We start from the raw sequence: 13,762 nt of genomic DNA, 5'->3' as shown, positions 1-13,762 counted from the left end.
ATCTTGATTAGTAAGCAGCACCCTTTTTACTTATTTATTTATTTTGGGCCGTGTTGGGTCTTCGCTGCTGCGCACAGGCTTTCTCTAGTTGCGGCGAGCAGGGGCTACTCTTCCTTGCGGTGTGCGGGCTTCTCATTGCAGTGGCTTCTCTTCTTGCGGAGCACGGGCTCTAGGCATGCAGGCTTCAGTAGTTGTGGCTCGTGGGCTCAGTAGTTGTGGCGCATGGGCTTAGTTGCTCCATGACATGTGGGATCTTCCCAGACCAGGGCTTGAACCCGTGTCCCCTGCATTGGCAGGTGGACTTGTAACCACTGTGCCACCAGGGAAGTCCAAGCAGCACTTTTAAAACCTTTTATTATTTTTTATTTTATTTTTTAATGCTTTTGCGTATCCTACAGAGGAAATAACTGTCTTCATCTTCTACCCTTTCATGGAGTTTCTCTCTATATATATACCATTTACAGGTAATACAGAAATAAATAATTTACATTCTCTGCCCTCAAACAGCTTACACTATTTTAGCGGATTCAGGCCCTCCGACTGGTTTTTTTCAGACCAAGATGAACTTGGCTCAGGGGATGGAAAAAAAATCCATTCTGGCATAGAAAGAATATACTAGAATTTGAATCAAAAATTTTTTATCTCACATTTTAAAACTTTTCAGTTTTCGTCCGTGTTTTATCATGTGCAATATGGGTTGGCTCCGTTTTGTAATCTGTAAGTAAGTACACCTATATGGGTGGCCTGTGCTCAGAATACTTTTCTACTCTTAGGGCACAGGACCCTACACATTTAGAGAGCCCTGCCCCAATGTAAAGCTAAACAGGCGCACGCTGCACTCTGGCAGTGTTAGCGTGGCAGGATGTGAAATGTGCTGCAAGAACGCAGTCAGTCATTTGTGCGCTGGGGCTGGGCGAGGGCTGGGCTGCAGGCGGAGAACGGAGGTGGGCTGGGGGGGCGCTGGTGGAGCTGGGCCTTAAAGGGTGAGTAGAAGCTTGCCGGGAAGCGAGAGGCGGTTCATGAAAAGCAGGTGCGACACACTCCAGCTGAGCATTTTTTGTCGTTGAAAACTTCAGTCAGGTAAATAAGCTTATTTAGTGTGATTATTTTATCAAGAATATAAATGACCGTTGAGAGTAAACTTATAATAGCTAGTGTACAGGATGGCTTTTTCTGAGATGAATACACTGTGTGTGCTGTTCTGAACTGTCCATCCATTGGGAGAGGATTTCATTACCAGTTTGACATAAACTTCCGCTCTGTGATTACTCAGTAGCTTCCTTCAGCACTTGGGACCTCAGAAGTAACCTTGCATTTGGGTTCTTGATTGAAGCCCAGTAACCAATTTATTGATAAACACACACACTCAGTCATAGGTTCACAGTATTGTACACTTAAACATCTGTTAAAAGGGTAGACCTCACCTTAAGTGTTCTCACCAGGATAAAAATGTTTTTAAAGCCTCATAGGCCTTCTCTGACTACAGTAACAGAAATACTCAAATCTGTTTGTCGTCTGAAAACTTTTATTTCTCAAAAAGGTGGTTTATACTTTAGCTGTCATCTTAATTATGCTAGTTTCAAATGAAGGATGAGCTGCATCCATGAACTCCACGTGGCCAGGAACACCCTTATACCACGCCTGTCGCCAGGGTCATGAGGAGACCAGCCCCTGGCAGGCACTGCATGGCCTGGATGAGCAGTCTGAGAAACATGGCGGGAGGAGACCGCCGACACTCCGTCGGGGCTGATTTAGAACAGCTACTGTAATGGTGCAGAGTGTGTTTCAAATATGTCTGTAATCAGTTATTCCTTGCCGCACTGCAGCTTGCCAATTCTGTAACTCCTTGGGACGTCTTGCTGAGCTTAATTGCAGCTGCCACTCATGATCTGGATCATCCAGGTGTTAATCAACCTTTCCTTATTAAAACTAACCATTACTTGGCAACTTTATACAAGGTTAGTGCAATTTTATCCGCAAAATTTAATATTCTTGCATTCTAGAAAATGTGTCATGTTTAAAGAAGTGAAAGGAGTAAATAAATTCTCAATGAATGTTCGAATTTTAATCAGATTAATATTACTTACAAATAATTCTTTATGTGCAGAAAAAGACTTACCGTTTACTCAGATATGCCCTTTTCTTTTTGTTGTAGAATACCTCAGTACTGGAAAATCACCACTGGAGATCTGCAGTGGGTTTATTGAGAGAATCCGGTTTATTCTCACATATGCCATTAGAAAGCAGGTAGGTTGGATTAAGACAAAATTAATTAGTTATGAACTGTGGAAATTAAGTTGCAAAAACAATCATATAAAGTTTTTAAAATTATGTTGTTAGATTCAGGTGTTCCACAATTTTGGGGTAAATTATCTTATTTTACAAATTTACATCAAAATTTTAATAATTTAAACCTGTTCTGAAATACAGTCAGTAGTAATTTTTTTTTCAGTGAATTTTTATGAAGGATCACTCATAGATACTATAAAATCCACTCCAAATACACAATGGCTCAGTCATGGTTTACTGCTTATTTATGTAAATGGTATTACATATTTCCATTTTATGCTCTTTTGAATAAAACCATAAGTTCTAGCTGTAAAGGTAAATTGGATAGAAAGTAAACAATCTGTATAAGAAATAGATTCATTAAAATCTGTTCCAGGAAGTTTTCAAAACTGATAAGATGTGAAAAGAATGCTTTTGTATCCTCAATAACATAGTCCTAGAGTCACTGCTAGAGTTATAGGATAAAATAATGAATTGAAAGAACAGAAAATACTACATTTTTTTTAGATAATATCATTTGATGTTGAGCAGGCCATTTGAAAGGCTAATAAAAAGCATTAATGTAAATGAGCCCAATATGATAATGATGGTGGTGGTCAACAAAATCTCATGTCATTGGTCCACAAACTGAAGCTTTTAATGATGCCTTACCAAGAGAAGGTGCACTTAGGAAAACCATGTCAGTGGATATAAACCAGCTACTTCTAGAAAGAAGGTGAGACATAGAAATCCATTTGGGTATCAAGATTTAAGTTACTGTCATTTTTCTTTCCTTTCTCCCTTTCACAATTTAAAACAACTTCATAAAAAAACAAAAATGTTTTTGGTAATGTCCGTGAGAAAAAAGCTGGACTTTTTATTTTTTTAAATCTGTATTCAGGGATACCATTTGGAGTTATGACAGTACTTCTGGTAAGTAAAATTGTTTCTTGTCATAGTACAAATATAAAAACTGCTTTTAAACCACACAGTGTTTGTATATATTAAGTTCTCTTTTTCTTGACTAAGGCAGATTAAATTGTTTGCTTCATTATTCCCTTTGTATCATGTTTTGCATTTCATGATCAACCCTGTTGAATTCTCATATTTTAATACAAATAAAAACTGAAAATAAGGAATACTGCATAATAGCATTCTTTTATGTTTGCTTAGGTTTTTTTTTTACTGTTCAATACTGTGAGCCTTTTACATTTTTATTTTTATTTTTATTTATTTATTTATTTTTACATCTTTATCGGAGTATAATTGCTTTACAATGGTGTGTTAGTTTCTGCTTTATAACAAAGTGAATCAGTTATACATATACATATATCCCCATATCTCCTCCCTCTTCTGTCTCCCTCCCTCCCACCCTCCCTATCCCACCCCTCTAGGTGGTCACAAAGCACCGAGCTGATCTCCCTGTGCTATGCGGCTGCTTCCCACTAGCTATCTGTTTTACGTTTGGTAGTGTATATATGTCCATGCCACTCTCTCACTTCGTCCCAGCTTCCCTTTCCCCAGCTGTGTCCTGAAGTCCGTTCTCTACGTCTGCGTCTTTATTCCTGCCCTGCCACTAGGTTCATCAGTACAGTTTTTTTAGATTCCATATGCATGCATTAGCATACGGTATTTGTTTTTGAGGCGGTTTTTTAAATGATAGAATGTATTTGTTATTTGTATTAACATGTTACCTTTTCCCTTCCAGAAAATTTGGATAATTAATTCTTGAATTTGGCCCTGAAAGCGTAGTTGAGTCTAAACTTTATTAAATTGGTGGAACTTGGTCAGGTTTTAGTCAGACATGTTCACAAGTCTGCAGAAGTCAGTGGTGGAACGGGCTCTTCTTCCTCCCTCTGACCCTCCTTCTGCCTCTCAGATCTCAGGCACCAAACAAGAGTCCAAGGTTGTTCACTGCATCCCAGCGAAGAATTTTCTCAAGCAGCATGCCAATCTTACATAGACTTTCTTAGGCATATAATTCCACCTTTAGGCATTCTTTTTGGAGTGTTTGAATATTGGTATTTTCCTACCAACTCTCTTGGTTTTAGTTTTGATTATTTTAGCAGGTTTTTAAAATGCGTTCTTTAAATCCATCTTTTTGGTAGGTTAAAAGTTGAATGGGGGGCTTCCCTGGTGGCACAGTGGTTGAGAGTCCGCCTGCCGATGCAGGGGGCACGGGTTTGTGCCCCGGTCCGGGAGGATCCCACTTGCCGTGGAGCAGCTGGGCCCATGAGCCATGGCCGCTGAGCCTGCGTGTCCGGAGCCTGTGCTCCACAACGGGAGGGGCCACAACAGTGAGAGGCCCGCGTACCGCAAAAAAAAAGTTGAATGGCAGTTAGAATATCTTAGGGCCCTGTAAAGCTTTCTGAGTATTAAGACTTAAGGAAAAAATAATCAAGAAGTAGCTATTCAGTTGAAAGACTTGTACTTCTCTTTATGTTTCTCTAATTCCAGACAACAGATGGAGGCTCAGATAGGCGCTCTGATACTGGCCACGGACATCAGCCAGCAGAATGAATACCTGTCCTTGTTTAGGGCCCATCTGGACAAAGGCGACTTACGTCTGGAAGACATCAGGCATAGGCATTTGGTTCTACAGGTAAAATGAGCTTGGAAAGATTCTATTTCTAGAGCAAGTCATGCGACTGTTAGAATAAAAATGGAATATTCTCGTGTAGTCTTCTGAGTGGTTAAATCTTGAGGGAAGGCATTTCATTTTAATAAGTTCTCATATCTAAAAAATGAGAGAGAAGTGGCTGATTTCTTTGTAGCTTTCTGGTTAGTGCAGTCCTATGCTTGCCTCTCCAGAATTATCAGACGTGTATAATTTGCTTAGTAGCCTTTCAGTGTTTCTACAAAAATGATTGTTACAACTAATAGTATCATAAAATCAGTATAAAGGATAATGAATTTCCTGTTGCAACGTTTTCTTTTTCTTTTCTAAGGTGCTCTTTTCCCCACTATTAACGTATATTAAGCTTAGTAAAATTGACATTTTACCTTTTTTCTTAAGACAATTTTAAAATTTTGCTTGCTAGATGGCTTTGAAATGTGCTGATATTTGTAACCCATGTCGGACCTGGGAATTAAGCAAGCAGTGGAGTGAAAAAGTAACAGAGGAGTTCTTCCATCAAGGCAAGTTACAGTATTGATTGATAATCTATTCAGTTCATTTTTTAGCATCATATGAATAAAATAACTCAGACAATTGCAGAGTCTAGCAGAAGGTGCCTGATAGTTTTAGTGACAATTCACAGTAGATGCACCTATAACCAATAATGCACAAATTGAGCATCTGTTTTGAAAACCAGCAGTTCTCTTTTGAAATGATCTGACGTGTGTGTAGGCATTTATGAATTAGACGTGGAGCCGGCTGGAAGGTTTTCTGTACAGAAAGATTTTCCGGCCCTTGCTCCATCCTTGTCTTGCGTGGAGGGCGTGGCCGTATGACCACCTAAGACAGGTTTTGTGATTTAAAGCCAGGAACCAAGGATCTTCGTTCCGTGGACCTTCCTTTCAGAAATCTGAGTTTTAAATTAAAATGCTGACAGAATTAGTCTTGGGATAACACCTAGTAAACGTTTTCCACCCTCTCCATGTAAAGTGGGATGTCGGCTTGGCAGCCTTTTCTTATGAATAACTTAAAGTTTAAAAAAGAGCTAATTTAGAAGGCATCCTCTCATGAGGATTAAGTGTGTTACATTATTCCTAAGGAATTTACAGGTAAGATGAAGACTCTCATTATATAGTTAACCAGTAGGTATATTCCACATTAAGAATTATTTTTTTCTTTTTTTAATTTCTAGGAGATATAGAAAAAAAGTATCATCTGGGTGTGAGTCCACTTTGTGATCGTCAGACCGAATCTATTGCCAACATCCAGATTGGTAACTATGCACACTTAGATATAACTGGTTTTTAAAACGCCACTGATTTTAAGTTTGTCAAGAAGAGAGGTACATCTGAAATATCAGTATTAAAATCATGCTTATTTCTAATTTTTAAATAATTTAAGAAATTTTATTCTGGTTTTTCCTTTTTTTTGGCTCTTATAATTTACTCTCATTTGATTTTAGTTCCTAAAAAGAAGAGCAGGTAGCAATAACTTTCCATTCTAAAATGGAAAGAATGCCTAATTTTCCCAAGTGGGAGCCTCACTGGTGTCGTTCTGGGACCGCTGGGCCTGACGGTGGGAAGACCAGCTTCCACGACTGCCGGCTTTTCTCGCACCGCTGCCTGCTGGTTGAAGCTAACTCTTCAGCACCTCACACAGGCCCCTTGTAACCTGGCCTCCAGTTGTCTCTTCCGTCTTCTCCCCAACACCATCCCCCTCGTTTACCTACAGAAACTTGGGACTCCCCGGGGCTCCCCAAATCCCTGGGGCCCCTTCACTCTGTGCCTCGCCAGGCCCCCCATCTGCCTATAGCCTCCTTTTCCTTGAGGGTCCACCTCAGATGTCACCCCCAGAAGCCACCTTTCACTCTCTCCGGGCAGCCGTCACCCCTCTTGAGGCGCTGGATGCCTGTCGTCACAGCTCCAGGTGCCGACCTGGCCTTTGGAGGGGTGTGTGTCCCCAAGGCCAGCGCTGCCCCTCGGGGTGGGGTCACTTGAGAACTGCTTGTTGAGTGGACTGTGACCGTAAGAGAAAGCACGATGAAGGGGCCGCGATTCAAGAACGTGCAGCTTGTCGTAGACGAGCCAAGGGAAGACGGGCCAGGTTTGGGGTGTGGTGGGTGGATTGCCAAGTGGGGGTCACTCAGAAGGATATGGAGGAACAGGCGTAATTTTGGTGGCTGATACTGAGCAGGACCTCTCAGGACTCGGGTGACAATAGTGAAGTGTGTCCAGAAACTTCGGAGAGAGAAAGTATCTAGAAATTCGGAAGGTAGCACAGTACCATGGCATTGCTAATACCCGGAGAAGCGGACTGTGCTGCAGGGTGAGAAATTCAGAAACAGAACTCTTAACACTGTACAGCAGCTGCAGAGGATCCTCCGGGGGAGGCAGTGGGCAGTAACGATCTGGCTGCAGAGGGAGCAGTAGAGATGCGGGAGAGTGCGGCCCAGGCCTGCGGGGACAGCGCGGGGACGCCGGGTCCCCCGGGAGCTGGGACTGGCCAGGAGTGCAGGGGAGGGAGGCGGCAGGGGAGGGGATGAGGGGACAAGAAGCCCGTCTGCTCTGGCCGGGTCCTCAAGGGAATAACCTTCGGATGCGGAAGAGCAGATGAAATACGGGCAGAGGGACTTGAAGAGCAGGGAGGGCTTGTGCACACGCCCCAGCTTACTTCGTGCCTCAGTAAGTTACTCCCTTGATTCATGAGAGACGTTGCAAGTGGGGTCTAAAAAACTGCAGTTTTTAAAAGGGACAAGAAGCTGGATCCCTCAAACCGTTCTTGTCTTTCTGACCTTGTCGGTGTTGGGCAGTTGTGGACCCGGTCCCCCGGGGGGCAGGGATACGGTAGAAGGCGGAGACAGTTGACGTGGCTGACCCCTCACGGCACCCTAGGACACAGGCACTGCTGGTGTTCTTTTCCGCATAGTTGGCCCAGTTTATACAGATAAACGGTGTTGGTCTTTCTGACATCAAATCCTAGGTGAAATGGGGCTTGCAGAGGTTCCCTTCTAGGGTCAGTCAGGGGACGATTAGAGTGAACTCCGTGCAGCGGTTCCTCGGTCAGCAGGTAGAAGTCGTGTTTAATTCGTACGGCTTTCTTCTTTGGTAGGAACACTAGGGCCTGTCACGTACCGGGTAAGGGTGAGGCGTTTGACACAGCGCCCTGTGGCATCTGAGGAGAAAAGGGAGAGGCGTGTGGGCTGGGACAGTTAAGGGGGTTCACAGGTGGATGAGCAGCTCACGAGCAGCGTCCTGCCGCCTGGCTGTGTCCGCGGCCCCGGCCCGTGCACTGTTATCAGGTACTTGAGACCTAAAAGAATCCTAGGTACCATAGAGCCAGAAGTGAGAGCTGATTCGCTGGATGTGAGAAGCAGGATGCAGCTCTCAACCAGCTGGAACAGTGGGAGAATCGAAGAAGATGGACCGTGTGAAACCTGCGGTAATAAGGTTCTGTATTTGGGTGCAACGCTCTGGCTGCTCACGACTTGACTGTGGCACCTGGAAAAGACAGGGCTCTGGCGGCTGGCTCAGCCTGACCCAGCGCTGAGGGGGTGGCTTGGCTGCCAGAAGCCGCTCTGCTCTGTGACTGCAGTGATGCCGTTTTCCCCTGTCCTCTCTCTCCTCACCAGACGTAACTTGTGGAGAGCACATCTTGTCTGTCTGTCTGTCCACTGCTTATCCGTGGCCACCCCAGAGCAGTGCCTGGCATCTAGAAGGTTCTCAGTTAACGTGTGTAGGGGATGGAAGAGATGAAGGAAAGAAATGGAGGACTTCCCTGGTGGCGCAGTGGTTGAGAATCCGCCCGCCAGTGCAGGGGACACAGGTTCGAGCCCTGGTCCGGGAAGATCCTACATGTCGCGGAGCAACTAAGCCCGTGCGCCGCAACTACTGAAGGCCACGTACCATAACTACTGAAGCCTGTGCACCTAGAGCCCGTGCTCCACAACGAGAGAAGCCACCGCAATGAGAAGGCCACACACCGCAACGAAGAGTAGCCCCCGCTCGCCACAACTAGAGAAAGCCCGCGCACAGCAACGAAGACCCAACGCAGCCAAAAATAAATAAATTAATTTTAAAAAAAAGAAATGGAAGAAAGCCTTATTTCCAATATCGTAACTACTACTTCAGATACCATAATCTGTACACTTAAAAATTTCAATCATCTGGCTGTATATGACTTTTCTAATTAAAAGTAGTGGGCGCTGGGCTTCCCTGGTGTCACAGTGGTTGAGAGTCTGCCTGCCGATGCAGGGGACACGGGTTCATGCCCCAGTCCGGGAAGATCCCACATGCCGCGGAGCCTGCGCATCCGGAGCCTGTGCTCCGCAACGGGAGAGGCCACAACAGTGAGAGGCCTGCGTACCACCAAAAAAAAAAAAAAGAAACGAAATTGAGTTATTTCCAGTGAGATTTTTTTTGTTGGCTAAACGGAACCTGTGTTGTCTGTGGTCCATGTGGTCTTTTGCTGAAAAGAAAAGGTTTTGGAGATGAAGAAAATTTTAAAACTGTTAAACAAGCAGTGATAGAATTTGAATGTACATTTTCCTGTCCTTGATCAGAAGTTTAGGAAGATAATGTTATTTGCTTCTATAGATGTGATCCGATTGTGAAGGTGAGGCTTCTTTCAACCTGTGTAAGACACTATGTAGTATTAAGTCAGCTGTAATGTGGGCTCGAGTGCCATGTAACCCAGAGATGCAGATGGGCCCGAGACCACTCCTTCTCCTTTTCTGACTGTGAATTAAGGGATATCGATTGTAGGAAGTGTCTGTAAAGTAGGCCCCTGGTACACTTTTGATGTTCACTTTCCTAATTGTCTAGTCTCCTCTTCGTTTTAGACTCACACTTTGTGGCATGCGTTCGGGCTTTATAAATCCTGGGGTTCATAGCGGGCCCACTGTGCTCATGACCAGGTGTGACGATTACCAGCCCGGATGGTAGGGCAGCCGTGCCCCAGTCTGGCCTTGTCACCCGCAGCCCCGGGGGGACCCCCTTAGCCTTGGGCACGCTGTGCCCTGCTCCTCAGGGTTTAGAGGGCCACCGCGGGTTTGCTGAAATAGAAGGATATGGTTGGTGCAGCTGAGAGGAGTCGTCAGAAGAGATGGGCTGTGCTTGTCAGTTCACCTTTACTTCAGGTTTCAGTAAGTGACCTAAATAGATTCTTCAGAGAAGACGTGTAAATCTACACACACATCTTTTGAAAAATAAGAGGTAATACTGGAAAAATAAGAGGTAAGACTTAAGAGGGTAAACACTATCTCGACGTTGTAAAGTTTCAGAACATCCACTAATACCTTTTCTCTGTCTCAGGTTTTATGACGTATCTCGTGGAGCCTCTGTTCACAGAATGGGCCCGGTTCTCCAACACCAGGCTGTCCCAGACAATGCTTGGGCACGTGGGGCTGAACAAAGCCAGCTGGAAGGGACTGCAGCGAGAACAGTCCAGTAGCGAGGACGCTGATGCTGCATTTGAGGAGCTGAACTCACAGTTATTACCTCAGGAGAACCGGTTATCCTAACCCCCCCGGTCAGTGGGCAGCTGCCTCTGGAGCTCGTAAGAAATGTGAATGGGGTCTTGAGGTGAGAGAACTTCACTCTTGACTGCCAAGGGAAGTGAATGACGCCAGCATTATTTATTTCCAAGATTTCCTCTGTTGGATCATTTGAACCCACTTTTTAATTATAAGACCCAAACATACAGCAATATGCATTTGGCTTTCGTGTGAAACCTTGAATATGCAAAGCCCAGCGGGAGCGAACCGAAGGGAATAACAAAGTTTTGCAGGAAGTTTTGCGGTGGCCCTCGTGCTTCTCGAAGCATCATGAAAACTTGAACCGAAGCCTTCAGCAGAAATCTTTGGAATTTAACCCGTCTGACACGACAGTGTGTATGTTACCTTCCACTAAGTTCTCTCGGAGAAAATGGAAATGTGAAGTGCCCAGCCTCTGCGCCTCTGGCCAGACTCGATGTTTACAGACCAACTCTGAAATACTGGTTCTCAGTCCGCCTCGGAGCATGACTGTGAAGGAACCACTAAGAATTTTAAAGATCAAACCTAAACTGCGGCTCTTTCCCCCGGTTTGCCTTTCTTCTTCTTTGGATGCCACCAAAGCCTCCCATTTGCTGTCGTTTTATTTTGTGCACTGGAAACTGAGCATTTATCCTAGAGTGCCGCCGAGCTTTCACTCCAGTGCTGTTTGGCAATGCAATTTTTTTTAACTCCTAGTTTTTAATTCGGGGCGGGCGGGGCAGAACCCGTGTCCTAGCTGTATTATGATTCCGCAGTGAAGACGTTGCATGTTGTTTTCACTAATGTACACTTGACCTGCACATGCAAGAAAAGGGTGGAATGTTTTAAAACACCATAATCAGCTCAGGGTATTGCCAATATGAAATAAAGTGGGGTGGGCCGGTGTGTCCTTCAGAGCAAGGGCACTAAAGTCCCTCTCGCTGCAGGGAGTGAGAGGTATGTTGTGTGTGTGCGGATGTGTGTGTGGCGCACGCTCGTGCATGTGTGACTGTGCATGTGTTCTATTTATCCACGTGGGAAGGATTGGGAACGTCAGCTTTTATTTATTATTTTAGAATGTGACATCATGAGCAGCCACACGTGGGGAGGGGAAGGGAGGTCAGCTGTAACAGATCGCTCCAGATGCCTTAAACTATGCACAAAGCTAAGTGACCAAACTTCTTGTTTTGATTTGAAAAAAGTGCATTGTTTTCTTGTCCCTCCCCCTTTGATGAAACGTTACCCTTTGATGGGCCTTTTGATGTGAACAGATGTTTTCTAGGACAAAATCTAAGGACTAATTTTAAACTTACAACATTCCACTTTTGTAATTTGTTTTAAAATGTTTTATGTGTAGTAAGCACAACTGTAATCTAGTTTTAAGAGAAACCGGTGCTTTCTTTTAGTTCAATTGTATTTCCCTTGTTACTGTAAAGGACTGTTTATTAATTATGTTTACAAGTTTGTTGCAACAGTCATTTTCTTGGGAGAAAGCTTGAGTGTAAAGCCATTTGTAAAAGGCTTTGCCATACTCATTTTAATACGTGCCTGTTGCTGTTAACTTTTGACGAATAAAAACCTATCTTTTCACATTTTCATCTTTGATATTTACCTATAAGTCAGTCCGTTGGAAACCACAACGCTAAATTACTAGGGAAGCAAAGAATTCGCTTCTCGGCTCCGGCGTTCGCTCGCCACACATTTGTTCAGGCAGAGTCCTGCGGGCTCGTGTGCTGCCTGCACCTTACAGGTGAGCAAGCTGAGGCCGGGATGTAGGGGACGGAGTCCTAACAGCCGGGAGAAGTCGGCTCTGAGCCCAGCCTCCTGACTCCACAGCCCTTTGTTCCCACGGCGGGAACCTCAGGCCTTCGTGCAGGTACTAAATTACTACTCGTGTTGGCCTTTTAAAAGTCAAGTAATAAGAAATGGCCACTTAATACTCCTTTGGGTATCAGCGTAAGAAAGGTACCACTGGGCCTCTCCTGGATCCTCCCAAGTCCATTTTATTAGAAGGGATACGTGTAAACTTTGAACTCAAACGTAGTCATTACTTGCATAGAAGAGTGATGTCGGATAGAAATACAGTGTGAGCCGAGTCAGTGACTGTCAATTTCCAAGGAGTCACATTTAAAAGAAAAAACAGCTGGAATTAATTTTAATGGTATTTATTCCAACATATCCAAACTATTTTATCATTTCAATATGTAGTCATTACAAAAAACTACTGAGATGTTTTACATTCTTTTTTCTGTTACAGAGTCTTGGAAATCTGGCGTGTATTTTTATGCTTACAGCACGTCTCAGTTCGGACCAGCCATGTTTCAGGTGCCCGGTCTCCACATGTGGCTCGTGGCCACCACACTGGACAGCTGGGTGCAGAAGTCTGATGGTGGTGGAGCCGAGGGCTATCTGGGGAAGGTCAGTTGGCCCCTTATATGAGGAGTATCATCTTGGCAAATTTGACGCATCCAGCGTCTGATAAGGAAACTTGCAAGCTCACACACCTAGTATGTCAGCACATGGAAAGTAGAACTATATCTCACAGCAAACTCACATTAACCAATTTCACAGAAACTGATGGTTTTTGTAAGTGTTAATAGTTTAATTTACAATGAGAAATATAACTATCAATCATTCTCTCCCCTTTAGGCAGACATTCTCGGGAAGCCAAATGACGATCAGCCGGTTGCTTGAGCATGGATTCTGAGCAAGGGAAGCAAGTCGCCTCATGCACCCTGCAGGGGCGTACCTGCTGACACTCGTTTGTGGACCACCATTCCCCTGAACGAGGCTACAGATTCTCTGCCAGGAGCTGCTTCTCCACGCCTGCTTGATTGGCACATCCAGCAGGCATGTCAGACCTTCAGCCTTGCATCAGTTGCGCCTGCCTGGGCTCCATCTGCCAGTGTAAGATTGCTTTCTTCTTCTCTGACCTGCTACATGTTTCTCACTGTTGGATATTCAAAGGATTGTTTTCTTACCGCCATTCTCAAGGGGGGGACACCTGAGTGTTGCTCCCATCTCCCCCCACCTACACATAAAATAAACCCACTGCAGAGACAGGTTTTGTTACATATATGTGGTAGTACCGTCTATAACCCTGCTTCTTCAACAGGACCTATGTTCTTTGAACATCGGTTTTCTAGAAAAAGTTGAGCAAACAGTACAGTAATTTAGAAGCTCACATTTCAAATAAGTAATTAAATATTACGGAAGAGAACGCAAAGTTCACATAAATTTTTAAGATAAAACAGGAGACTTCAAAGAATTGTTGAGCATTGCAGCAGCCCTTTGGGGCTCTGGGCCGGCCCTTAGTCATGGGGGCAGCTCCTGTGCTCTAGGCTAAAGGTCCTCAGAGAGAAAACTGT

General features: G+C 44.4%; 1 protein-coding gene across 1 annotated transcript in view; it reads left to right on the top strand.

The window, feature by feature from the left end:
* The window catches only part of PDE7A (phosphodiesterase 7A), a 107,443-nt gene extending 95,386 nt beyond the window's left edge, over positions 1 to 12,057 (top strand). Inside the window, exons 8-13 of the mRNA XM_081258218.1 lie at positions 1,827 to 1,958; positions 2,156 to 2,247; positions 4,726 to 4,870; positions 5,310 to 5,406; positions 6,078 to 6,158; positions 10,195 to 12,057. Of these exons, the coding sequence (XP_081114344.1) occupies positions 1,827 to 1,958; positions 2,156 to 2,247; positions 4,726 to 4,870; positions 5,310 to 5,406; positions 6,078 to 6,158; positions 10,195 to 10,403 (756 nt within the window). The 3' untranslated portion in view covers positions 10,404 to 12,057. The remainder of the gene's footprint in view (positions 1 to 1,826; positions 1,959 to 2,155; positions 2,248 to 4,725; positions 4,871 to 5,309; positions 5,407 to 6,077; positions 6,159 to 10,194) is intronic.
* Positions 12,058 to 13,762: the final 1,705 nt, after the last annotated feature.

Source organism: Mesoplodon bidens, assembly GCF_964165515.1.
Source record: "Mesoplodon bidens genome assembly, chromosome: 16".
Taxonomy (NCBI): Eukaryota; Metazoa; Chordata; class Mammalia; order Artiodactyla; family Ziphiidae; genus Mesoplodon; species Mesoplodon bidens.
This window is presented reverse-complemented; position numbering and strand designations above follow the sequence as displayed.